The sequence below is a fragment of the Sorex araneus genome, chromosome 11 (genome assembly GCF_027595985.1).
Source record: "Sorex araneus isolate mSorAra2 chromosome 11, mSorAra2.pri, whole genome shotgun sequence".
Classification (NCBI taxonomy): domain Eukaryota; kingdom Metazoa; phylum Chordata; class Mammalia; order Eulipotyphla; family Soricidae; genus Sorex; species Sorex araneus.
Window position 1 is genome coordinate 31594528 of NC_073312.1, and position 27034 is coordinate 31621561.

The 27034-nt window shown below is 40.6% G+C and overlaps 1 protein-coding gene across 1 annotated transcript in view; it reads left to right on the top strand.

The window, feature by feature from the left end:
* Positions 1-22398: 22398 nt before the first annotated feature.
* LOC101546518 (cytochrome P450 2C27-like) overlaps positions 22399-27034 on the top strand; it is a 51886-nt gene continuing 47250 nt past the window's right edge. The window contains exon 1 of the mRNA XM_055119019.1: positions 22399-22503. Within this exon, the coding sequence (XP_054974994.1) occupies positions 22399-22503 (105 nt within the window). The remainder of the gene's footprint in view (positions 22504-27034) is intronic.

Sequence of the window (27034 nt, forward strand, 5' to 3'; positions counted from 1 at the left end):
TTCTGCGCATTGTCTGCCACCCCATTCAGGTACCAGCCTGGGTCGGGACTCCTGCCCAGAGCCACGGCCGATAATGTAGCCAGTTATTCTCTCCCCTCCATATCACACAAAAACCAGAAGTTACTCTCTTAGCTGGAACTTATGTAGGATTACATAGCTTCAGGTAGTTTAGGTTTATTGGGTTACTCCCGTCACAGTGCTCCCATTGCCCTGTGTTTATTTGTAGCTTCTTTCTTAGTGTTCTGTTGACTTGTAAATAATGTCTTTCTCTTCTCCTTGAGTCCTTTGCATAGCTTATTCAGAGCAAGTCCTTTTTGTATGGACAAAGAAAGACATTTATTAATATGCCTTTGCAATTGGGATTTAATTGGCTTTGAATATTATTAATTCTCGGGCATCTTCTTTCTTTCTTTTTTTTAAATAAAAATTTTATTTTATTAAATCACCATGTGGAAGATTACAATGCTTTCAGGCGTAGGTCTCAGTTATACAATGCTGAAACAACAATCCCTTCACCAGTGCCCATATACCACCACCAAACAAAAACAAAACAAAACAAAAATCACACAGTACACCTCCCATCCCGCCCCCCAACCCCCCGCCTTCTAACTGATAAGTTTCATTTTACTTTCTGTTTACTTCGGTTACATTCAATATTTCAACACAAACCTCACCATTGTTGTTAGGAGTACCCCACAAGAGTCAGACCTACTGTGAAGACAAATGAGGTCCCACGGCCGCAGTAGCGGCCGCGCGGTTTTGAATTTCTGTACTTTAACAACTAAGTCCAGGGAGATTTCTTCCAGATATTGGATCACTGCAGGCTTGAAAACCCAATCTGTGGTCGTCATAATATGGCGGACACCGCGCCCTTCATCCCTGAAGAGAAAGAGGCGAGAGAGAGAGAGAAATACCTTTCCCCTCCTGGGCGGCATGGGGCCGAGGCTTAGTTCTCAGGCTGGAGACATTCTGCGAGGAGTTGCCTATGCCAAAAGAGGTTTTGCTGGGTCTGGATTCACGCTCGTGCAGCTGCGGAGAGGCCGCACACGCGTGCGGCCCCCGGGATCACATCCCGGCAGTGCATCTGCTTTCTTGACTGTAGCCTTGGTTGCCCTCAGTTCCTAGCCCTCTAAAAGGCAGGGTCCCAACGGGGAACGAGACAGACCCAGGGCAAGCGGTAAGTTATGTGCTACCCTGACATCGAGATGGGCCTGGCCAAAGTGCCTCATTGTTAACTATAAGTTAAGAGTCTGATCATGGACAAGTGCGTCATGATCTTAAAGTAATGACGAGACTAGGACCCTGCTAGGGATAGGAAAGACTAATCTGGCCTGGGCACTGTAGTCTGAGATTGAGATGACCCCAGGAGAGCAATTCTAAAAGTTTAATGCGTCTCTTGCTGTGCCCATACAAAACGATTAATATTATGAATGCTCATATGTTTGTTGGACAAGGAGAGGAGAAACACAACCATGGGTTTCCATCATTGATGCGCCCTGCTGAAAGAGTATCTGTCCTAGAGAATAGGTGTTTTGCTATTGTTATTGAACCTTTTGTGCCTAGCATTTTATTTTCATAAACAGCACCTGTTTCTTGTTAATTGCACTGTGCTTTGAAAACAACTCCTAATAAGGAAACAGGATGTCCTGTCACGCCCACAAGGTGTAACTACCTATCAGCTGTAGACATTTGGGCATAAACAAGTAGCGAGAGGGAAAAAACGGGGGAAGTCAACTAGCTAGAGGCTCCTCCTCGTTTGTCCCTCGTTCCTCCTCCTTGTTTCTCCTCTTTCCCGTTTCCCCTCCTTCCCAATGCATCAGAATGTCTCTGAATAAATCGCTGCAAGAAGAATCTCTGGGTTGCGTGTTTTTTACACTTTCACCAGGTTAGCTTAAGCAATAAAAACACATTATCCAATACCTCATTAACCGTACCTAAATTAATATTGCATCATAAAAAGAATTGCATCACTAACTGTGAAGGGCTGAGCCATATTTGTCACAATGGTAAAACAATGCAGATCCCCACCAAACTTACTTGTTAAAGAGGCTAGTCCATACAATCCAAACAGCAATGAAGTGCTACACGACCTCTCTGACAAGGAATTTAGAAAGCAGCTACTGAGGATGTTTAGGGGGCTAAAAGAAACAATGGAAAGCAATACCAATAAAATACAAGAAGATCTGAAGGTAGAGATGCGGAAAATGCAAATGGAAATGTCAGACGTGAAAAACCTGGTAGGAGAATTAAAAAACTCAATGGACGGCCTCAGCAGCAGAGTAACAGCTGCTGAGGATAGAATTAGTGAGCTCGAAGATGAAGTCCAGAGACTCTCTAGAAAACAACAGAAAATGGAAAAGAGACTGACAATCCGGGAACAGATGGCAAGAGAAAATCGTGATGAAGCCAAGAGGAGTAATATAAGAATTATTGGAGTCCCAGAGGGACAGGAAGAAAACCCTGATGAAGAAGAAACTGTCAAAGACATCATTGCTACTATGTTCCCAGAGCTAAAGAAAACATGTGAACACATTCAGGAGGCCCAAAGGGTACCAGCTAGAAGAAATCCAAATGAAAATACCCCAAGACACATCCTGATCAAAATGACCAAAACCTTAGATAGAGACAAAATCCTGAAAGCAGCAAGATCAAAGAAAGAAATTGCCTATAAAGAGCATTCTTAACATTCACAGTCAACTTATCTGATAAAACACAAACGGTATGAAAACAGTGGTGGGATATAGTGAAAAAGCTCAATGAAATAAATGCCTAGCCAAAAATACTTTACCCAGCTAGACTCTCATTCATAACGGAAGGAAAAACACAGTTTCACAGATAAACAAAAGTCAGGAACTTCATAGACTCAAAACCATGGTTACAAGAACAACTGAACGGGCTACTTTAAGACAAGACAGGACCCTCAAATATACCAAACTTCATCAGAAAAATGGGACAAACCCCATAACAAAAATAATCTCTCTCAACGTCAATGGGTTAAGTGCATCAATTAAAAGACACAGAGTAGCAGGATGGATTAGAAAACTGTACCCAACATTCTGTTGCCTGCAAGAAACACCTATCGACAGTCAGAGCAAACACAGGATCAGAGTCAAAGGCTGGAAAACAATCCTACAGGCGAACAACTCCCATAAAAAAAGTTGGGGTAGCCATATTAATATCAGACTACACTGATATCAGACTGAAGAAAGTCAAAAGAGACAGTCAAGGTCATTTCTTACTGATGAAAGGATTTGTACAACAGGAAGAACTAACAATGCTAAATATATATGCACCTAATGAAGGACGAGCAAAGTACTTAAAACAACTACTCATAGATTTGAACAAAGACATCGATAGCAACACAACACTAGTGGGATACTTCAACACCGATTTATCCACCTCTTGATAGATCAACGAGACTCAAGCTTAGCAAGGACATACTGTATCTGAGGGAAGAAATGGAAGAAAGGGATTTAGTAGATATATATAGGACACTTCATCCTCAAAATGCTGCATGCACATTCTTCTCAAGTGTGCATCGTACATTCTCCAAGATAGACCACACGCTGAGTCACAAAACATACCTCCTTAAAATTTAGAAGATAGAGATTGTATCAATGATCTTCTCAGACCACTATGCACTGAAATTAGAAATAAATCACACACAAACAGAAAATGAAATCAAACACCTGTAAATTAAACAGCTCACTTTTGGACAGCAAGTGGCTTAGAAAGAAAATCAAAGAGGAAATCAAAAGATTCCTAGAAATGAATGACAATAAGGACACGAGTTACGAAAACCTATGAGACACAGCAAAGGCTGTGTCAAGAGACAAGTTCATAGCTCTACAAGAATTCCTCAGGAAGATGGAGAGACCTCACAGTTTAAGCCCAATCCGAACAGGAGGAAGGAAATAATAAAACTCAGGGCAGAAATTAAAGAGATGGAAAAAAAACAATCCGATAGATCAATGAAACCAAGAGCTGGTTCTTTGAGAAAATAAACAAGATCGATAAACCTCTAGCAAGACTCACAAAAAAGGGGAGAGAAAACCCTGATAAACCTGATTAGAAATGAAAAGGGAGACATTACAACAGAAATTACAGAAATACAAAGGACCCTCAGAGATTACTTTGACAATCTTTATGCCATGAAACATGAAAACCTTGAGGAAATGGATAAATTCCAAGATTCCCATAGCTTCCCAAGGCTGAACCAAGAAGACCTGGAATACCTAAACAGACCTATCATCATCATCATCATCAAAGTAATTGAAACGGTAATAAAAAGTCTCCCAAGCACAAAAATCCTGGCTCAGATGGATTTACTAGTGAATTCTTCCAAACCTTTAAAGAGGACTTACTCCCAATACTCTTTAAGCTTTTCCAGGAAATTGAAGTATCAAAAACACATCCAAACAGTTTCTCTCAAGCAAATATCACCCTGATACCAAAAACAGATAAAGATACCATAAAGAAAGAGAATTACAGACTGATATCCCACAGAGGCAAAGATTCTCAACAGAATACTGGCAAATAGAATACAACGGCTCATCAAAAAGATCATACACTATGACCAAGTAGGATTCATCCCAGGGATGCAAGGATGATTTAACATTTGCAAGTCAATCAACATAATTCATCATATCAATAAATGAAATAATAAAAACCATATGATCATATCAATAGGTGCAGAGACAGAATTTGACAAGATCCAGCACCCATTTATGATGAAATGGGCATCGAAGGAACTTTCCTCAATATAGTCAAAGCCATTTACCACCAGCCCATGGAAAGTATCATTCTCTATGGGGAAAAACTGAAAGCCTTCCCTCTAAGATCAGGCACAAGGCAATATTGGCTGCTTTTGATACTCCTAGTCAATATAGTACGGGAATTCCTGGTTGTAGCAGTTAGACAAGAAAAAGGAATCAAGGGCATACATATATGAAATGAAGAGATCAAGTTATCACTATTTGCAGATTATATGATACTATATTTGGAAAACCCTAAAGACTCTACAAAAAAGCTCCTAGAAACAATAAGTTGATATAGTAAAGTGGCAGGTTATAAAACCAACACCCAAAAGTCCATGGCCTTCTTATATACAAATAATGAAAGATAAAAGAGAGACATTAAAAAAACAATCCCCTTCACAATAGTACCTCAGAAAATCAAATACCTTGGAATCAGCTTAACCAAATAGTGAAGGACCTATACTAGGAAAATTACAAAACACTACTTCAAGAAATAAATGAGGACACTAGGAAATGGAGACACATCCTCTGCTCATCGTTAGGGAGAATTAACATTATCAAAATAGTAATACTGGGCAAAGCACTATATAAATTTAATGCGGTACCTTTCAGGATACCATGGTATTTTTCAAAGAAACAGACAAAACACTCCTGAAATTTATATGAAACAATAACCGCCCACAAATAGCTAAAGCAATCCTTGAGGAAAAAATGATGGGTGGCATCACCGTCCCCAACTTTGAGCTCTACTACAAAGCAGTAATAATTAAAACAGCATGGTATTGGGTGAGAAACAGACCTGTAGACCAGTGGAACAGAGTTGAATATCCTGTCACAAACCCCCACATATATGGCTACTTAATCTTTGACAAAGGAGCAAGAAATGCAAAGTGGAATAAGGAAAGCCTCTTCAGCAAGTGGTGCTGGGAAAACTGGATAGCTACCTGCAAAAAATGAACTCTGACCTTTGTCTAATGCCAGGCAGAAAAGTCAGATCAAAGGCAATTAAAGACCTCAATATCAGACATGAATCTATAAGGTTCATAGAAGAAAATGTAGGCAGAACTCTCCATGACATTGAAGCTAAAAGCATCTTTAAAGACAAAACAGCACTGACCATGGAAGTGGAAGCAAACATAAACAAATGGGACTACATCAAACTAAGAAGCTTCTGCACTTCAAAAGAAATAGTGACCAAAAAAAAAAAAAGAAAGAACTTACAGAATGGGAAATAATAATTACCCAATACACATCTGATAAGGGAGTAATATCTAGAATATCAAGACACTTCTACGGAGGGTGGGAGGGACACTGGGTTTACGGGTGGTGGAGAATGGGCACTGGTGAAGGGATGGGTTCCCAAACTTTGTATGAGGGAAGTATAAGCACAAAAGTGTATAAATCTGTAACTGTACCCTCACGGTGATTCTCTAATTAAAAATAAATAAATTTAAAAAAAAAAGAAATAAAACCTCCAACCCAATCAAAAAATGGGGAGAAGTGAACAGAAGTTTCCTCAATAAATACAAATGTCCCAAAGGCACATGAAAAAATGCTCTACATCTCTAGTCATCAGGGAGATGCAAATCAAAACAACAATGAGATATCATCTCACACCACAAAGACTAGCACACATTCAAAAGAACAAAAGCAACCAGTACTGGCGTGGATGTCGGGAAAAAGGGACGCTCCTTTACTGTTGGTGGAAATGCTGACTGGTCCACCCTTTCTGGAAAACAATATGGACAGTCCTTCAATAACTAGAAACTGAGCTTCCATATGAACTCACAATACACTTCTGGGAATATATCCCGAGGATACAAAAGAGCATAGTAGAAATGACATCTGTACCTATATATTCATTGCAGCACTGTTCACAATAGCCAAAATACGGAAACAACCTGAGTGCCCTAAAACAGATGACTGGTTAAAGAAACTTTAGTCCATCTACACAATGGAATACTATGCAGCTGTTAGGAGAGATGAATTCACGAAATTTGCTTATAAATGGATAAAGATGGAGAGTACCATGCTAATTGATATGAGTCAGATAGAGAAGGACAGACATAGAGGGACTGCACTCATTTGTGGAATGTAGGGTAGCATCACATGAGGTTGACACCCAAGGATGGTAGATACAAGGCCAGGGGGATTGTCCCATAACTGGAAGACTGCTTCATGAGCAGAGGGGAGAAAGCAGACGGAATAGAGAAGGGATCACTAAGAAAATGATGGCTGGAGCAACCAGTTAGGATGGGGGATGGATGACGAAGTAGATAATGGACCAAACAGGATGACCTCTCATTGTCTGTATTGCAAGCCATAATGCCCAAAAGTAGAGAGAGAGTACAGGGAATACTGTCTGCTATAGAGGCAGGGGGAGGGTGGGAAAATGTGGGTATACCCGGGATATTGGTGGTGGGGAATGTGCACTGGTGGAGGGATGGGTGTTTGGTTATTGTGAGATTGTAGAACAAACATGAAAGCTTGTAACTATCTCATGGTGTCATCACTGTTATCACTGTCATCCCGTTGCTCATCAATTCGTTCGAGCGGGCATGAGAGACTTATTGTTACTGTTTTTGGCATATCCAATATGCATGGGTAGCTTTCCAGGCTCTGCCGCAAGGGTTCGATACTCGGTAGCTTGCCGGGCTCTCAGAGAGGAGCGGAGGAATCGAACTCGGGTTGGCCGCATGAATGCCCAACTGCTGTGCTATTGCTTAAAATTTAATTTTTTTTTAAAAAGATGCCCCCAAATTGAAATTTATGTTCATTTTAAAATCATACTTAAAGATGACTCATATAGTGGGTGCCCCCTTCCTTTGGAGCTCAGGTGCCCCTCCCCTCGCAGAGGAGCCGACTTGGTGGAAACAGTGTGACAGGAAGATTTTTTAAATGAGTTGCAGTGGTGAAAGACACGTGTTTGGTAACCAACCCTGATTGTACCACTAATGCCTTTATCTCTCCCCCAAATATGGTCACCAGTTAATCTCCCGTTCCATATCCCATAAGACACACACCTTCGTCTCAGACTCTTTTATTGAACGCTCACCAGATTAATGTTACTACCTCTTATACATTAGACCAATAGCCCTTAGACCCGACTCCAATCAACATTTTCCTCAAAACCACAAAAATAACACTGAGTGCAAAAACCAATATAACCCCAATCTTTGTTAAGAGTTCAGGCCAAAGAGCATGTGCAAGAGGCTTCACACAAGGTACCCAGAAGCACCAAGGAGAAAGGTAAATATCCTTGAAGGAGAAAAGAGACCACCACTCACTGAGTTCCCACAGAGTACTCCCTGGCAGTGAGGTGGATACACTGATAGTATTTTGGAAGGAACCACCTCCAAATCACCACAGGCACCATGGGAAAACAGCACAGAACACCCCATCTCCCACCATAGGGAATGGATGAAGATAACCCTGAACTCTCAACAAGAAATGCCTGCATCCATAATCTCTCTGATAAAGAATTTAGAGATGAAATGATGAGGATGTTCAATGAGTGCAAAGGGACAGTGGAATGGATGTCCAGTAAAATACGGGAGGATATGAGAGAGAAACAATGGAATGGAAAACCAGTAAGATAAAGGAAAAAATGAGAGCAGAAGCAAGAAAAATACAAACAGAAGTGTCAATAATAAAATAAAATTGATAGGTGAAATTAATAAAACTCAGTGGGTGCCTCAACATAGAGTTACAACAGCTGTAGACAGAATCAGTGAGTCTGAAGACAAGCTGCAGAAAATATCCAGGCAAAAACAGAAGATGGAAAAGGACCTCAAAATAGTTCAGGGGTGGGCAACTATGGGATGAATTAAGAGGAAAAACATAGGAATCATCAGAGTCCAAGAGGGACAGTGAGTCATCCTCAATGAGGTAGCAACAGTTAAAGACATCATTGCTGAAAAACTCCCTGAGCTGAAGAATGCAGGCATCCAGATCTAAGAAGGTCGAAGGGTACCAGCCAAAAGAAACCCTAGTAAAAGAAAAATTCCAAGACATCCTAATCAGAACAATGAATGCCATAGTTAGAGACACAATACTGCCAGCTGCAAGATCAAAGAAGGAAATTACATACAAAGTCTGCTTAGATTTATAGCAGACTTATCAGATGAAACTCTCCTAGGATATAATGAAAAAGGTGGAATGAATGCCTCCCCAAGAATACTTATATGGCTAGATTCTCATGCAGACTCTCAGGAATGATACACTACTTCATGGATAAACAGCTCAGGAACTTCACTCAAACCCAACCTTATAAGAAGGATTGTAGGGGCTACTATTAGACAAGGCAAACATCACAAGCACAGCTACTTTCTACAGAAATATGGCACAAAACCTCATGAGAATAATCACTCTCAATGGCAATGGTCTAAACACATCAATTAAGAGACATCAAATGGCAAAATGGATTTTAAAAATGAATTAAACACTCTGCTTCCTAGATGGATTATATTTGAATAGTCAGAGCAAACACAGACTCAATATTAAAGACTAAAAAGCAATTCTTTATTGGGGTGGAGTTGCACCCAGCGATGCACAAGGGTTACTCTCCTGGCTTTGCACTCAGAAATTACTCCTGGAGATGCTTGGGCGATCATATGTGATGCTAAGAATTGAACCCGGGTGAGCCACATGCAAGACAAACACCCTACCCACCGTACTATTGCTCTAGCCCCCTGGAAAACAATTCTTCAAGCAAAATTCTTTCAAAAAGGCTGAGGTGGTTATATTATAATCTAACTACATAGATTCATAGATTTCAGGCTGAAAAAGGCTAGAGAGGACAACAAAGGCAATTTATTAATGATCAAGTGATATACATATCAGGAAGAATTTACACTCTTAAATATTTATGGTCTCAATTCAGGACCAGTAAAATACTAAAACAACTACTAATAGACTTCAAAGAAGACATTGGTTGCAAAAAAATAGTAGTTGGAAACTTCAATACAACTTGGTCACCTCTTTATAGAACAATGACACTAAAACTCAAAAAGGAAATACTGGTTTTGAATGAAGAAATGGAGGAGAGGTAGCTAGTATATATCTCCCCCAAAGGCTGAACACACATTCTTCTCCAAATCACATGGGACATTCTCCAAGAGATGTCAGATGATGGACCATAAAACATGTTTCTATAAAACCAAGAAGATAGAAATTATATCAACTAACTTTTCAGAACATGATGCACTGAAAATAGAATTTAGTCACATACAGAACCAAAGAATCAGATCATCAGATCAACTACCTGGAAATTAAACAACTCACTGCTGAACAACCAGTAGATTAGAGGAAATCAAAGAGGAAATCAAAAGGTTCTTGGAAACAAAAGAGAATGAGGACATGATTACCAGAACTTGTGGAACATATCAAAAGCAGTGTAAAGAGGAAAGTTTATATTTTTACAAGCATTTATCAGAGAGGGAAAAAGGGCCACACATAAAGAACTTGAACCCTCAGCTTAAGATCTTGGAAAATGACCACAAAAGAACCCAGACCAGGCAGGAGAAAAGAAATAATAAAATAGAGCAGAAATTAAATTAGAGCTGGAATAAAAAAAACAATCTAAATTACCAATAAATCCAAGAGCTGGTTCTTTAAGAAAATGAACAAGATTAATAAAACATTAGCAAGACTCAGAGAGAGATAGAGAGAGAGAGAGAGAGAGAGAGAGAAAAGTGCCTGCCATAGAGGCAGACTGAGGATAGGGTGGGGGTGGAAGGAAGGAAATTGGGGGCATTGGTGGTGGGAAGTATACACTGGTGAAGGGATTGTGGCTGGAACATTGTAAGATTGAAACCAAATCATGGACAACTTTGTAACTGTTTATATCTTGGTGATTAAAAAAATATTTTTAAACGACATATCTACAGTAATAGCTTCCTTTGGTTTAGGAAAGTATGAGCACAAACTCCACATTCAGTTTTATTTTTAATTGTTTATAACATTTTATCAAATTACCAAGATTTATAATATGCATGTTCAGTTTTAATAAACTTTTTGTTTGTGATATAGGACTGTAGCACTGTCTTCCTGTTGTTCATCGATTTGCTCTACCAGGCACCATGTCTCCTTGTGAGACTTGCTATTTCTGTTTTTGGCATATCGAATACGCCATGGGGAGTTTGCCAGGCTCTGACATGTGGGCAGGATACTCTTAGTAGCTTCCCGGGCTGTCCGAGAGGGACAGAGGAATCGAACCCGGTCAACCACATGCAAGGCAAACACCCTACTCGCTGTGCTATAGGTCTTTTGTGTATTGTTTGTAATATACAAAAGAAAAAATCCAAAACTTAGAGCAAGCAAACATAATCATAATTTTCCTACTTCTCATCTTCTGCCACAATGTAGCATGATTAAGAAGGTGAAATCTTATCCCTTTTGCATAAATCCCAATTTTTCTCTTGCCATGCTAAAGCCAAGGGGGAGATAGAGCTTCTGATTGGCAGACACCGGAGTCCTTCAATGCAGGAAAGGAGCAACATGCCCTACATGGATACCTTGATACATGAAATCTAGAGATATATTGACATTGTCTCCAACAGCCTGACTCATGCTGAGACTCAGAACATTAAGTTCAGAAAATTCCTTATTCCGAAGGTGAAAATGTTTTACTCAGTACTACTCCTTAGGAATCCTTGGCTACCAGACATTTAAGTATGCAAATATTACCTAGTTGGCGAGCTTCGTGCTCCCCAAGTGTCTCAGTCCCAGTGCCCAGGCTTGTCCCACAGGTGTGACCTCTGAGCTAGGGGGCATGGCCTCTAGGACACTGGGAGTGGCCTCCTGTGGGGCCAGCTGCTACAGTTATTTTCCCCTTTCCCAGCACTCTGGACTCATATCTCCACCTCCATCAAGTAATTCTTGGGACAATATCCTGGCCATGTAAAACACATTAGGCTAAAAGTCCACTAGCGTATCCCAATTGCATCATATACCAGTAAGACACAAAAATCTGTACAAGTTCAATATAAAAGAATACATCCTCTGAAGCTTCACCAGAGGCCTCATATAAGCCACAGAAGAGCACCTGAGAGGAAGTTGCAACTACAGAAGAGGTAAAAAGGCGACCATCATCAGCTGAGCTTACCCAGAATCCTTTATTGTAACAAGAGGTAAAAGTGAGAGTGAACTGAAGGTCCCACCTCCATACTACCATAACAATATGAATAAGCAGCACAAATCTCCACCATGAAGGAAAACTGAAGAAAAAGGTCCAGAAGCCTGAACAGGAGCCTCCCTCAAAGGCAATCTCTCCAATAAGGTATTCAAAGTCGAAATGTTGAAGATGTTCAATGAAGTCAAAGAAAGATTGGAACAGACATCCAGGAAATTGAAAGAGGACTTGAATGAAACAGTGGAATGGACAGTCCAAACAAATGAGAGGAAGAAATGAGAGTAGAAATTGAAAAGCTACAAACAAAAACGTCACAAATATAGGATTCAGTAGATGAAATAAAAAACTCGGTGTGTGCCCTCAACAGTAGAATGACTACAGTCAAAGACAGAGTCAGTGAACTTGAAGATGAGCAGCTGAAAGTTTAAGACAGCAACAAACAAAGGGAAAAGATCTCAAAATAGCTCTAGGGCAAATCAGACTCTTGGGGATGAATCCAAGAGGAAGAACATAAGAATCATTGGAGTACCAGAAGAACAGGGTGTCAAACCCAATGAAAAAGCCACAGTTAAAGATATCATTGCCAAAAAATTCCCAGAGCTGGAGAATGCAGGCATCCAGATCCAAGGATCCCAAAGGGTGCCAGCTAAAAGAGGCAATAATAAAAAGAGACCAATACACATCATATTGAGAATGATGGATGACACGGAGAGACAATTCTGCAAGCAGGAAGGTCGAAGAAGAAAATTGCATACAAAGGAGTGCCCCTTAGATGTATAGAAGAACCATCAGAGGAAACTCTCCCAGCCCATATACAATGATGAGATATAGTGAAAAACTCAATGAACTGAACGTCTCACCAAGAATACACTATCCAGCTAAATTCTCACTGAACCTTGAAGGAACCAGATTTTTCAGATGAGCAACAGCTCAAGAACTTCATATACTTAAAAACCAAACTTAAAAGAGAGACTAAACGGGCTTCTGTAAGAAAAGAAAAACCCCAACAAGCACAACAACCCCCTACAGAAAGATGGCACAAAACCTAGTGACAGTAGTCTCTCTCAACGTTAATGGTCTAAATACACCAATCAAGAAACACAGAGTGGCAAAATGGATTCAGAAATTGAACCCAACATTCTAGTGCCTACAAGAAACACATCTGAATGATCAGAGCAAACACAGGCTCAAAGTCAAAGGATGGAAAACAACCTTTCTAGCAAACAACTCCCTGAAAAAAGCCGGGGTGGCCATACTAGTATCAGACCATGTAGATTTCAGTTTGAGAAAGATTAGAAGGGACAGCAAAGGCCTTTGTTTACTAATCAAAGGGTATGTACAGCAGGAAGAAATCACATTCCAAAAAGTATACACACCAAATGAGGGACCAGCTAAATAAACAACTTCTAACAGATCTTAAGGAGGACATTGCTATCAACACAATAGTAGTTGGATACTTCAATACTGCCTTATCACCTCTATATAAATCAATGAGAATAAAATTCAGCAAGGAAACACTGGCCATGAAGGAACAGATAGAAGAGAGAGGGGAGCTGGAGTGATAGCACAGCTGGCTTGGGCGTTTGCCTTGCACGCGGCCGACCCGGGTTCAATTCCCAGCATCCCACATGGGCTCCCGAGCACCGCCAGGAGTAATTCTTGAGTGCAGAGTCAGGAGTAAATCCTGTGCGTCGCTGAGTGTGACCCAAAAAGAAAAAAATGAGTGAGAGAGCTAATAGATCTATACAGGGCTTTGCATCCCCCCCCCCCCCAAAAAAAAAGAACACACATTCTTTTCCAGTGAACACAGACATTTTCCAAAATAAACCATGTACTGGGTCACAAAACATACCCCAATAGAATTAGGAAGATAGTAATCATATCAACTATCTTCTCAGACCATGATACCCTGAAGTTAGAAGTTAACCAAACACAGATGCAGAGAACCAAGTCAAACACCTGGAAATTAAACAACTTAATATTGAACAATGGGTGGTTAAGGAAGGAAATCAAGGAAGAAATCAAAAGATACCCAGAAAAAAATGAGAATGAAGACACAAGTTACCAAAACCTATGGGATGCAGCTAAAGCTGTGCTAAGGGGAAAATATACGTATAGCTTTGCAAGCGTTCCTCAGGAAAGAAGAAAGAGCCCACATGGATAACTTGACTTCACAGCTCAAGATCTTAGAAAAAGACCAACAAAATGAGCCCAAACCAGGCAGAAGGAAAGAAATAACAAAGCTTCAAGCAGAAATTAATGACATGAAAACCCTAAAAGCAATTCGAAAGATTAATGAAACCAAGAGCTGATTCTTTGAGAAAATAAACAAGATTGATAAACCACTAGCAAAACTCACAAAGAAAGAAATAGAGAGAGCCCTAATAAACTGAATCAGAAATGAAAAGGGAGACATCACAACAGAAACCAAAAAAATTTAAAAGATCATCAGAGACTACTTTGAAAGATTATATGCCAAGAAACAAGTTAACCTAGAAGAAATGGATAAATTCCTGGATCCTATAATCTCCCAAAGTTGAATCAAGAAGATCTGGAGTACCTGAATAGATTTATAAATATCAAGAAAATTGAAATTGTAATCAAAAGTCTTCCCAAAACCAAAAGCCCAGGTCCAGATGGATTCACTAGTGAATTCTTCCAAACATTTAAAGAGGACCTATTGCCAGGTCTTCAGAAGCTTTTCCAGGAAATTGAAGACACAGAAACTGTCCTAAACATTTTCTATGAGGCACATATGTCCCTAATACCCAAAGCCAACAAAGACACCACAAAGAAAGGAAACTACAGGCCAATATCCCTGATGAACATGGATGCAAAGATCCTCAACAAAATATTAGCAAATAGATTCCAACAACTCATCAAAAAGATTCCAACAACTCATCAAAAAGATCATACACCACGAGCAAGTGGGACCCATCCCGGGAATGCAAGTATGGTTTAACATTCAGAAATCAATCAACATAATCTATCATATCAACAAAAGAAAAGAAAAATAATCTGGTCGTATCATTAGATGCAGAAAAAGCATTTGATAAGATACAGCACCAATTTATGATGAAAACTCACCAAAATTGGTTTTGAAGGAACTTTCAGTCGTCTACCTCAACCCATGGCAAGTTTTATCCTCAATGGGGAAAAACTAAGAGCCTTTGCTCTAAGATCAGGAACAAGACAAGGATACCCACTCTCACCACTTCTGATCAACATAGTACTGGAAGTATTTGCAATAGTAATTGGGCAAGAAAAAGATACTAAGGGCATCCAGATAGTAAAGGAAGAAATCAAGTTCTCACTATTTGCAGATGATATGATACTATATTTAGACAACCCTAAAGCCTCTACCAAGAAACTCCTAGAAACAATAGACTCGTATAGTAAAGTCGCAGGCTATAAAATCATTACCCAAAAGTCTATGGTTTTCCTACATGCAGATAATGAGAGAGAAGAAAGTGACATGCTAAAAGCAACTCCGTAAACAATAATGCCTTATAAAATCAAATACCTCAGAATCAGCTTAGCTAAGTAAGTAAAGGACCTGTACAAAGAAAACTACAAAATGTTACTTCACAAGATAGAAGAGGACATGAGGAAATGGAAACAAATCCCCTACACATAGATTGCGAGAATTAACATTGTCCAATGGCAATATTCCCCAAAGCATTATACAGATTCAATGCAATCCCTATAACGATACCTATGACATTATTCAAAGAAATGGATCAAACATTCCTGAAATTCATATGGAACAACAAACAACCACAAATAGCTAAAGCAATTCTTGGGAAAATGACGAAGGGAGACATCACCCTCCCCAACATCAAACTCTACTACAAAGCGGTAACAATTAAAACAACTTGGATTAGAACAAAGCAGAGCTGCAGACCAATGAAACAGGGTAGAATACCCTTACACACACCCTCAAATATACGATCATCTAATCTTTGACGAAGGAGCAAGAAATGTGAAGTGCAACAAGAAAAGCCTCTTTAAAAAATGGTGCTAGTCATATCTCCCTAATACCAAAAGCAAACAAAGACACCACTAAGAAAGAAAATTACAGACCAATTTCCCTGATGAACACCGATGCGAAGATCCTCAACAAAATACTAGCAAATAGGATCCAACAACTCATCAAAAAGATCATACATCACGACCAAGTGGGATTCATCCCAGGGATGCAAGGATGGTTTAACATTCGGAAATCAATCAACATAATCCAGCATATCAACAAAAGTAAAGACAAAAACCATATGATCATATCAATAGATGCAGAGAAAGCATTTGACAAGATCCAACATCCTTTCATGATGAAAACCCTCGCCAAAATGGGGTTTGGAGGAACTTTCCTGAAGATAGTCGAAGCCATCTATCACAAGCCTACGGCAAGCATTATCCTCAACGGGGAAAAACTAAGGGCCTTTCCTCTGAGATCGGGCACAAGACAAGGATGCCCACTCTCACCACTCCTCTTCAATATAGTACTGGAAGTACTTGCGATAGCTATTAGACAAGAAAAAGAGATTAAGGGCATCCAGATAGGAAAGGAAGAAATCAAACTCTCACTATTTGCAGACAACATGATACTATATCTAGAGAAGCCTAAAACCTCTACTAAGAAACTCTTAGAAACAATAGACTTATACAGTAAAGTTGCAGGCTACAAAATCAATACCCAAAAATCCATGGCCTTCATATATGCAAACAATGAGGCAGAGGAAAGGGACATGAAAAAAGCAATCCCATTCACAATCGTGCCCCAGAAAATCAAGTACCTCGGAATCAGCTTAACCAAGGAAGTAAAAGACCTTTACAAAGAAAACTACAAAACGCTACTCCATGAAATCAAAGAGGACATGAGGAAATGGAAACTTATACCCTGCTCGTGGATAGGGAGAATCAATGTTGTCAAAATGGCAATACTCCCTAAAGCATTATACAGATTCAATGCGATCCCTATAAGTATACCCATGACATTCTTCAAAGAAATGGATCAAGCAATCCTAAAATTCATATGGAATAACAAATGTCCAAGGATAGCTAAAACAATTCTTGGGAAAAAGATGATGGGAGGCATCACCTTCCCCAACCTCAATCTTTACTACAAAGCAGTAACAATTAAAACAGCATGGTACTGGAACAAAGGCAGAGCCGTAGACCAATGGAATAGGGTGGAATTTCCCTACGCACAACCCCAAATGTATGATCATCTAATCTTTGATAAGGGAGCAAGAGATGTGAAGTGGAGCAAGGAAAGCCTCTTTAACAAATGGTGCTGGCACAACTGGACAACCACATGCAAAAAAATGGGTTTAGACCTTGACCTGACACCATGCACAAAAGTCAGATCAAAATGGATTAAAGACCTCAACATTAGACCACAAACCATAAGGTACATTGAAGACAAGGTCGGCAAAACACTCCACGATATTGAAGATAAAGGTATCTTCAAAGGTGACACGGAACTAAGCAATCTAGTAAAAACAGAGATCAACAAATGGGACTACATTAAACTAAAAAGCTTCTGCACCGCAAGATATACAGTGACCAGAATACAAAGACTATCCACAGAATGGGAAAGGATATTTACACAATACCCATCAGATAAGGGGTTGATATCAATGGTATATAAAGCACTGGTTGAACTCTACAAGAAGAAAACATCCAACCCCATCAAAAAATGGGGCGAAGAAATGAACAGAAACTTTACCAAGGAAGAAATACGAATGGCCAAAAGGCACATGAAAAAGTGCTCTGCATCACTAATCATCAGAGAGATGCAGATAAAAACAACCATGAGATACCACCTCACACCACAGAGACTGGCACACATCCAAAAGAACAAAAGCAACCGCTGTTGGAGAGGATGTGGGGAGAAAGGGACCCTTCTACACTGCTGGTGGGAATGCCGGCTAGTTCAGCCCTTTTGGAAAACAGTATGGATGATTCTCAGAAAACTAGAGGTTGAGCTCCCATTTGACCCAGCAATACCACTGCTGGGAATATATCCCAGAGAGGCAAAAAAGTACAATCGAAACAACATCTGCACATGTATGTTCATCGCAGCACTGTTTACAATAGCCAGAATCTGGAAAAAACCCGAATGCCCCAGAACGGATGACTGGTTGAGGAAACTTTGGTACATCTATACAATGGAATACTATGCAGCTGTTAGAAAAAAGGAAGCCAAGGATTTTGTAGTTAAGTGGATGGGCATGAAAAGTTTCATGCTGAGTGAAATGAGTCAGAAAGAGAGAGACAGACATAGAAAGACTGCACTCATCTATGGTATATAGAATATCAGAGTGGGAGACTAATACCCAAGAACTGTAGAAATAAGTACCAGGAGGTTGACCCCATGGCTTCGCGGCTGGCCTCTCATTCCTGGGAAAGGGCAACTCAGAGAAGCGATCACCAACTACATTGTAGTTGAAGGCCATGTGGGGGAAGGGAGTTGCGGGCTGAATGAGGGCTAGAGACTGAGCACAGCGGCCACTCAACACCTTTATTGCAAACCACAAGAGCTAATTAGAGAGAGAGAACAGAAGGGAATGCCCTGCCACAGTGGCAGGGTGGGGTGGGGGGGAGATGGGATTGGGGAGGGTGGGAGGGACGCTGGGTTTACGGGTGGTGGAGAATGGGCACTGGTGAAGGGATGGGTTCCCGAACTTTGTATGAGGGAAGTATAAGGACAAAAGTGTATAAATCTGTAACTGTACCCTCACGGTGATTCTCTAATTAAAAATAAATAAATTATAAAAAAAAATGGTGCTAGCAAAACTGGACAGCTACATGCCAAAAATGGGCTCAGAATTCTACCTAGTACCATGCACAAAAGTCAGATCAAAATGGATTAAAGACCACGACATCAGACCAGAATAGATCAGGTACATTGAAGACATGGTTGGCAAAACCCTCCACAACATTGAAGCTAAAGGTATCTTTAAAGAGGACACTCCATTGGCCAAACAAGTGGCAACAGAGATAAACAGTTGGGACTACCTCAAACTGAGTAGCTTCTGCACCTCAAAAGACATAGTGAGCAGAATTCAAAGACAATATACAGAATGAGAAAGGATATTCACCCAATACCCATCAGATAAGGGGTTGATATCAAGGATTTACAAGGCACTGGTTGAACTCTACAAAAAGAAAACATCAAACCCCATCAGAAAATGGGGAACTGAAATGAACAGAATCTTTCCCAAAGAAAAAATCTGAATGGCCAAAAGTCACATGAAAAATGCTCTTCGTCCCTAATCATCAGGGAGATGCAGATCAAAACAACAATGAGATATCACCTCACACAACAGTCACTGGCACACATCCAAAAGAACAAAAGAACACACCCACACTGTGTAAAAACACAAAAAAAGAGAAAAAAGGGGCGAGGAGCCAGGCACAGGGTACAGGGCAGTGGTGCTGACTCTCCCACCACCCATGTTCGGTAGTCTCTAGCCACTTCCCCCACCTCGGGGAGGTTGATAGCGATGACGACGCAGGCAAAGGAAGGAATGGAGGCAAGCCAGTTGGTCTCAGTTGCAGTTTATTCCATTCCCATCTCCATTCTCCTCTGATTCTCCTCCTGTTTCTTCCTCTCCCATCCTATTTCATTCTCTCTCTCTGCTTCCTCTCGATCTTCCCTGGAACTCCCCCCAGCCCCTTCATACAGCCACCTTTAATCCCCCGCATTGGGGGCTTATGCATAGGTGTGGTTACAATCAACAGGGGGTAAAGTTCTATCCCTTAGGGGATGCTTTCACTAGGACAGAATCTCTTTCAGCAGGACATCTGCCCAAGAGAGGAATCCCATGGATGTGTTTCTCCTCTCTTTGTCCAACTAACATATAAGTATTCATATTATAAATCATTTTGCATGGACATAGCAAGAGATGCATTAAACTTATAGAATTGCTCTCCTGGGGTCACCTCGATCTTAGACTACAGTGCTCAGGCCAGATTAGTCTTTCCTAGCCCTAGCAGGGTCCTAGTCTCGTTGTTGCTTTTGGATCATGACATGACATGCCCATGGCGAAGCTCTTAACATATAGTTAAGCATTAGGCACTTTGGCCAGGCCCAACTCGATGCCAGGGTAGCACATAACTCACCGCTTGCCCTGGGTCTGTCCTGTCCCTTGTCGGGTCCCTACGTTTGGGGGTGCTAGGAAGTAAGGGCAGCTGAGGCTTAAGTCAAGAAAGCAGATGCCCAGGAATGAATAATATTTGAAGCCAATTGAATCCCATGTTACCAAAGCATATTAATAAATGTCTTTGTCCATACAAAAAGGATATTGTTTTAAAGTAAACTATTCAAAAGACATAAGAGAGGAGAAAGACAATATTAACTTATAATACAAGTTCACTGTCCGAGCAAGGTCTGACCTTACAGATTAACAGAGTTTGATTAGAGGAAGAGCAGATAAACTGGTAGAAGTGGTTACAGATAAACAAAGGAATGGGAGTGACTCGGGAGCACTTTGATGGGCATAACTGATATACCTAAGCTCCTAGTGGCAAGGGGCGCAGGACAAACCAATGATATCCAACATACACAACACAACATTGGCGTGGATGTGTGGAGAATGGAACTCTTCTTCACTGCTGATGGGAATGCCGACTGGTTCAGCCCTTTAGGAAAAGAATATGGACAATTCTCAAAAAAATTAGAAATTGAGCTCCCATTTGACCCAGCAATACCACTTCTGGGAATATACCCCGGCAATGCAAAAAAAGTATAGCAAAAGTGACATTTATTCCAGATTCTGGCTATTGTGAACAGTGCTGCAATGAACATATAGGTGCAGATGTCACTTTTACTATACTTTTTTGCATTCCCAGGGTATATTAATTTAGGTTGTGGGGAGTCACCACAGAAAATCTGAAGTGTCAAGTAAGTTTTCACCAGTCTGGGATGGAACTGCAACTTCTATGTCACTGCACCATATTTGCCATCTTTCTGGTATATGTCTTCTTCTTTCAATTCTCAGGCAACAATGTAATGGTAGATTTTTGAGAAGTTTTCTTCTTTATCTGTGCCACAAAACCCACAGCCATGGATTTACATAGAATAGTTTTATGACTCTTGAGATCATCCAATCATGTTTGTAGATTCTTACTCTCCTGTTTGCTCATGAGTTTTAGGTGCAAATTTTTGATCACTCTCTTCTTGGCTTACAAAGATAGTAACTTTAGTTACCTCTAATTGTCATAGAAAATGAATTTGTAACAAGACCCTTCTTCTGGAAAATAGGCCCATATAATTTCTGGTTGTAATAGCTCAAGCACTGGCACGTGTAAAGGAATTTAGTGTATTACCTCATTTTATGTTTATAATAAACTAAATAAATTTTCTTATTTATTTACATTTTACTAGCAATGAGGTACTAAAATGTTACACAACTTACCTATAGTCACAGAACTTAATTTTATGGAAAGAAAATAGTTAATTTATTCTGCAAACCAAACTTCAAATCATTATACTTTGCTACATTTCTGAGTTTAAGAAAGTTTCATCACAAGTCAGACATGCTATTTCATTTCTGTGAGAAAAAATCAGTTGAAAACACATTGAGTGAATAGTTTCTGATTTTGATTAGAGTAAAGGGTTTTCAAGAATATGACTCCTAGAGTTTTTTATAAGGCCTAATAACATAGATCCAAAGGAAAAATTATACTTTACAAAGTCAGGACCATGAGACAACAGTGCAATTAACTTGTCAAGAATAATACACTTCAAAAATAAAAAAGAGAAATGCACTGAATGGAGAAGAGTGATAGTACAGCAGATAAAGTGCTTGCCTCTCATGTAGCCAACCAGGATTGGTCTCTGGCATCTCTTATGGTCCTCCAGCCCACCAGGAGTGATTCATGAGCAGAGCAGAGCCAGGAGTGAGATCTTCGCATTGCCAGATGTGACCCCAAAACCAAAAGCAAACAAAAAAAGAATAGTGCACTGCAGAGAGCTTTCTAAATTTTCACACAAGCAAATACTTGGGCCAGGCTGATAAGATTGGCCTTGCAGTCAATAAATAATGTCTTGGACTTGTGTAACATGGTTTAATTCCCATTAGACTTATGCAATAATCTGATCTGTTTCAGGGAAAAAATTCTTTTCTTGTGTTTCAACATTCTCATCTATAAAAGAAAATGATTAGATGAGAGACTTGTTTTGAACCCCATGCATGGCCCTCTCTTTTACTTAATATTTTATTTATTTTGATTTTGGGGTCACACCTGGCAGTTTTGAGGGCTTACTTCTGGCTCTAGACTCAGAGGTCATTCCTGGTGGTACTCAGGAAACCATACAGTGTGCTGGAGTTCAAACCTGGGTTAGCTGCATGCAAGGCAAATGCCCACCAACTGACACTCTACCCCATCCCTTCCCCACTATGTCCCACCCCTTCCCTGCCCTAGTCAGTGACCTTTATAATGCACTTTTTCCCTCCTTAAATCAGGGCACAACCATATTTACATCTCTGACATCTGTCCTTTATGATGCCAAAGAGCTTTCTAATCCAGAGAGATTTGATCCTGACCACTTCCTGGATCAAAGTGGCAACTTTAAGAAGAGCAGCTACTTCATGGTCTTTTCAGCAGGCAAGGAAGCTTCATTTTTATCTATAACTAAGGGAATCCTCCTAGAAATAAAACCCCACAAAGATTCTTCTCACCTGCCCTGGCCAGCTAAACAATTTGAAAATTCACTGAGGACTTTATATTGAACAGACCTAGATCTATATTCTGGCATACCAAGAGGAAGACTCATTAATAGATGAGACTAGAAATAGAATGTTTTTCAGGAGTTGCTGCAGGAGCATAGAGAGAAAACTTGTATCTTCTGGTCAGCAGGGATAGAGAACAGCAGTTGATATTAAAGAATGACCCATCTGAGATGTTTCTTCTACATAACCAGGTTTCTGGGCAGAAGCTGGTAACATACTCATTAAAAGTCAGTTAGAGAGTTTAAAGAAGATACTACGTTTTGGAGGTATTGTCAGGAATAAGGGAAGTAAGAAGGCGTAAAAAAGAACTCAGAAACTAACAATAGTGAGGAGATATTGCCATTTTAGATTACTACAAACATGAGAAGGAGTCTGTCTCTGTAATCTAGAGAGCCTTTTAGCAAAGAGAGGAATGCCTCAACATGTAAGAGAATTCAGAGACTGAATAACTGGTGACCTGGTAAGGTGGAATTGAGAAAATAAGTATGATGATATTTATAATATATGTAGCACTGTCACTGTCATCCCGTTGTTCATTCAGTTGCTTGAGAGGGCACCAGTAACGTCTCCATTGTAAGACTTGTTGTTACTGTTTTTGGCATATCAGATATGCTACGAGTAGCTTGCCAGTCTCTGCCATGCAGGCAGAATACTCTCAGTAGCTTGCCAGGCTCTCCGAGAGGGACAGAGGAATCGAACTGGGGTCGGCTACATGCAAGGCAAACACCCTACACACAGTGCTATGGCTCCAGCCCTTAAGATACTTTATAATATATGATTCTTTGAATTTATCCCTGTCTGATTATTCAGACACTATTAAAATAACACTGTTTTTGTTTCATTTTCAGGAAAAAGAGCATGTATTGGAGAGGGCTTGGCCCGTATGGAGCTATTTATATTTCTGACTAGTATTTAACAGCATTTTACCTTGAAACCTCTGGTTGTTCCAAAGGACATTGAAAACACTCTAGTTCTCAGTGAAGTAGGCTCCATACCTCCCTTCTATAAACTATGTTTCATTCCAGTCTGAAGAATTTATTGACTGTGCAGATCAAAACAACTATGAGATACCACCTCACACAGAGACTGGCACACATCCAAAAGAACAGAAGCAACAGTCGTTGGCGTGGATGTGGGGAGAATGGGACCCTCCTACTCTGCTGGTGGGAATGCTAACTGGTTTAACCCTTCTGGAAAACAATATGGTCGCTTCTCAAAACATTAGAAATTGAGCTCCCATTTGACTCAGCAATACCACTTCTGGAAATATATCCCAGAGAAACAAAAAGGTATAATCGACATGACATCTGCACATATATTTTTATCGTGGCACTGTTTACAATCGCCAAAACCTGGAAAAAAAAATGAGTGCCCGAGAACAGATGGCTGGTTAAAGAAACTTTGGTGCATCTACGCAATGGAATACTATGCAGCTGCCAGAAAAGACAAAGTCATGAACTTTGCATATAAGTGGATCAACATAAAAAGTATCATGCAAAGTGAAATGAGCCAGAAAGAGAGAGACAGACATAGAAGAATTGCACTCATCTGTGGAATATAAAACAACAGAATGGGAGACTAACACCCATGAATAGCAGAAATAAGTACCAGATTTGCTCCAGGGCATGGAAACTCGCCTCACATACTGGTGTAAGAGGCAGTTCAGATAAAGAAGGGAACACCAAGTAAAATGTGGTGGGAGAACCCGCTCGGGATTGGACAGGCATGCTCAGAGCAGACTATAGACTAAAGACGATGGCCACCCAGTACCTCCATTCCTAACCACAACTCCCAAAAGGAGAGAGAGAACAAAAGGGAATGCCCTGCCACACAGGCGAGGTGGAGGAGAGGGATGAGTTGTGGGGGTGGGACGGATTATGGGGTCATCAGTGCAGAGTGGCCACTGGTGGAGGGATGGGTACTCAAGCTGTGCGGGACAGAAGCACAAGCATGAGAATATGTAAACCTGTATCTGTACCCTCACGGTGATCCATTAATTAAACAAGATCATAATAACAAAGAAAAGAAATTATTGACTGCCAGATTTCAGAGCAATGCCTTCTGGCCTGTTTGTTAGACATTACCCACCTAATCCTTTGTAGCAGAAATGACATTCCTGAACGCTGTTTCTTTTCATTTTCCACTCTCTAAGATTCAGTTCAAATTTCTTGCATGAAATAAATCTGCTATATCTCTAGTAAAGCTATTATTTTGTTATTATTTAGGTAGCATTTGTCATTATTTAGGTAGCATTATAAACAATCACTGTCACTGTTATCCCGCTGCTCATAGATTTGCTCGAGCAGTCACCAGTAATATCTCCACTTTAAGAATTGTTGTTACTGTTTTTGGCATATCGAGTACACCACAGGTAGCTTGCTAGGTTCTGCCGTGTGGAGGAGATACTCTCCGTAGCTTGCTGGGCTCTCTGAGAGGTTCGGAGGGATTGAACTTGAGTCAGCTGCTTGCAGGGCAAGTGCCCTACCCGCTATGCTATCACTCCAGCCCATTATAAACAATGGAGTTAATAATAGAGTTAATAGAGTTTATAATAGAGTTAATACTTATGCGTTTGATGTACAAAGTGACAAAGACAAACCTAGTAACACAGGTCCTTCACCATAGGACTTATGTCACTTTGCATCATCCCCGTATCTCACCATCTTTGCTATATCCCACAACCCCGTTTATGGCAGCCTCAGTTCATTGTCTTAAAGTAACCATGTAATAAATAATGTCACACAGTACAAATTGTAAGAGTTTGGCATCTCTGCAGAGATTATTCATTAAGTGGTAGTGTTGAGCCCTTGGCAAATGCAGCAGTGGTGTATGGATACAGACTCAGGTACTTTCACAGGGCAGAGGTATACACCCCTTGTGTTTCCCTAGGGCCCTCTGGAATTTTCAGTCCCAGGGGCCAATGTTCCATGAGTTTTAGATCTTTGGTGTGCATCACCTGGGAGATAAAATCGGGATCAGTAGAGCAGGACTGGTGAGTCAACCGTGTAGTACTTTTTTCCATGACCTTGAAGAATGCCAGTGGGATTTGTTTTTACCAATCATTTTTCCTCTTGCAAATTTTATTGAGGAACATTGTTTACTACATTGTTAATGATAAAATTTCAGTCATACAATGTTCTAATACCACATCTGTCTTCATGGTGTCAGCTTCCATACACCAATGTCGCAGTTTCCGTCCATTTATTCCCCCACATCTTGGTAAGCTCAGTTCTGTGGCTTATTTTCAGGTTCTGTTGCCATTGGCAATTTGTTCTTCTCTTTTCTTTTTTTATATTCCACATACAATAGAAATAATTCTGTATTTGTCTGGCCCAGCCCCCGGAATTTTTTTACTGATTTCCCTCTAACTCCAAAATATTGCAGTAAATTTCATAATTTCTTATAGCTAATTGCTATTTAATCATGCATATATAGCACAGTTTCTTTATCCAGTTATCTGTTCTTTAACACTTAAATTGTTTCCAAATCTTGGATATTGTGATAAGCAATGCAATGAATATAGGATGCACTGTACAATTGTGATACTGTCGTCTCATTGTTCATTGATTTGCTCGAGAGGGCACCAGTAACATCTCCATTGTGAGACTTGTTGTCCCCAGTTTTGTCATATTGAATACAACATGGGTAGCTTGCCAGGCTCTTCTGTGTTGGTGGGATACTTTCAGTAGCATGCCGGGCTATTCGAGAGGGACATAGGAATCGAACACAGGTCAGCCACATGCAGGACAAATTCCCTATCCGCTGTGCTATCACTCCAGAATATAGGATAACAAAAGTATTTTCAAAATAACCCTCGGATAGGATAGTGAAAGTCTGCACCATCCTGAGACCTCCATGATCAGGGCTCAGAGACCAGGACTACCATCTTCAGCGTGGGCTGCAGCTTCTATCAGATCATACGTGGTTCTGGGCCATTTAAACAGGAGCAAACCTCAGAGTTGTATGGCCGGTAGGGCGCTAGGTCCTCCAACAGGCAGGGATGTGGTTTGTGTTGTCCCAAGAAAACTCCATTGATCTGGGTCCAGAGACTAGGTTCAGCACAGTTGAGGCCGGCCTCTTTAAGGAGAGCAGTATCAGGTGTGGTTGGTGGCACTCTTGGCTTCCAGCCGGGCAGGAATGGACATGACCCTCCAGACAAAGCTCCAGTGAGCTGGGTCAGGAGACTCGGCCTACCTGTTCCGATAGGGCTGAGGCTCTCTTTGAGATTGGTCAGAGGCTCTCCCTGAGATTGGTCAGGGGGGCAGGCACCTTAAATGCCAGCAGGAGCACTGAGATGCCAGCAGGGCTGGGACTCAGCTAGCTGGGTTCTGAGGAGGCTCCGGTGATCTGGGTCCAGAGTCTGAGTCCACAATTTCAGCCAGGCTGCAGTTTCTCCCCGAGAGCGT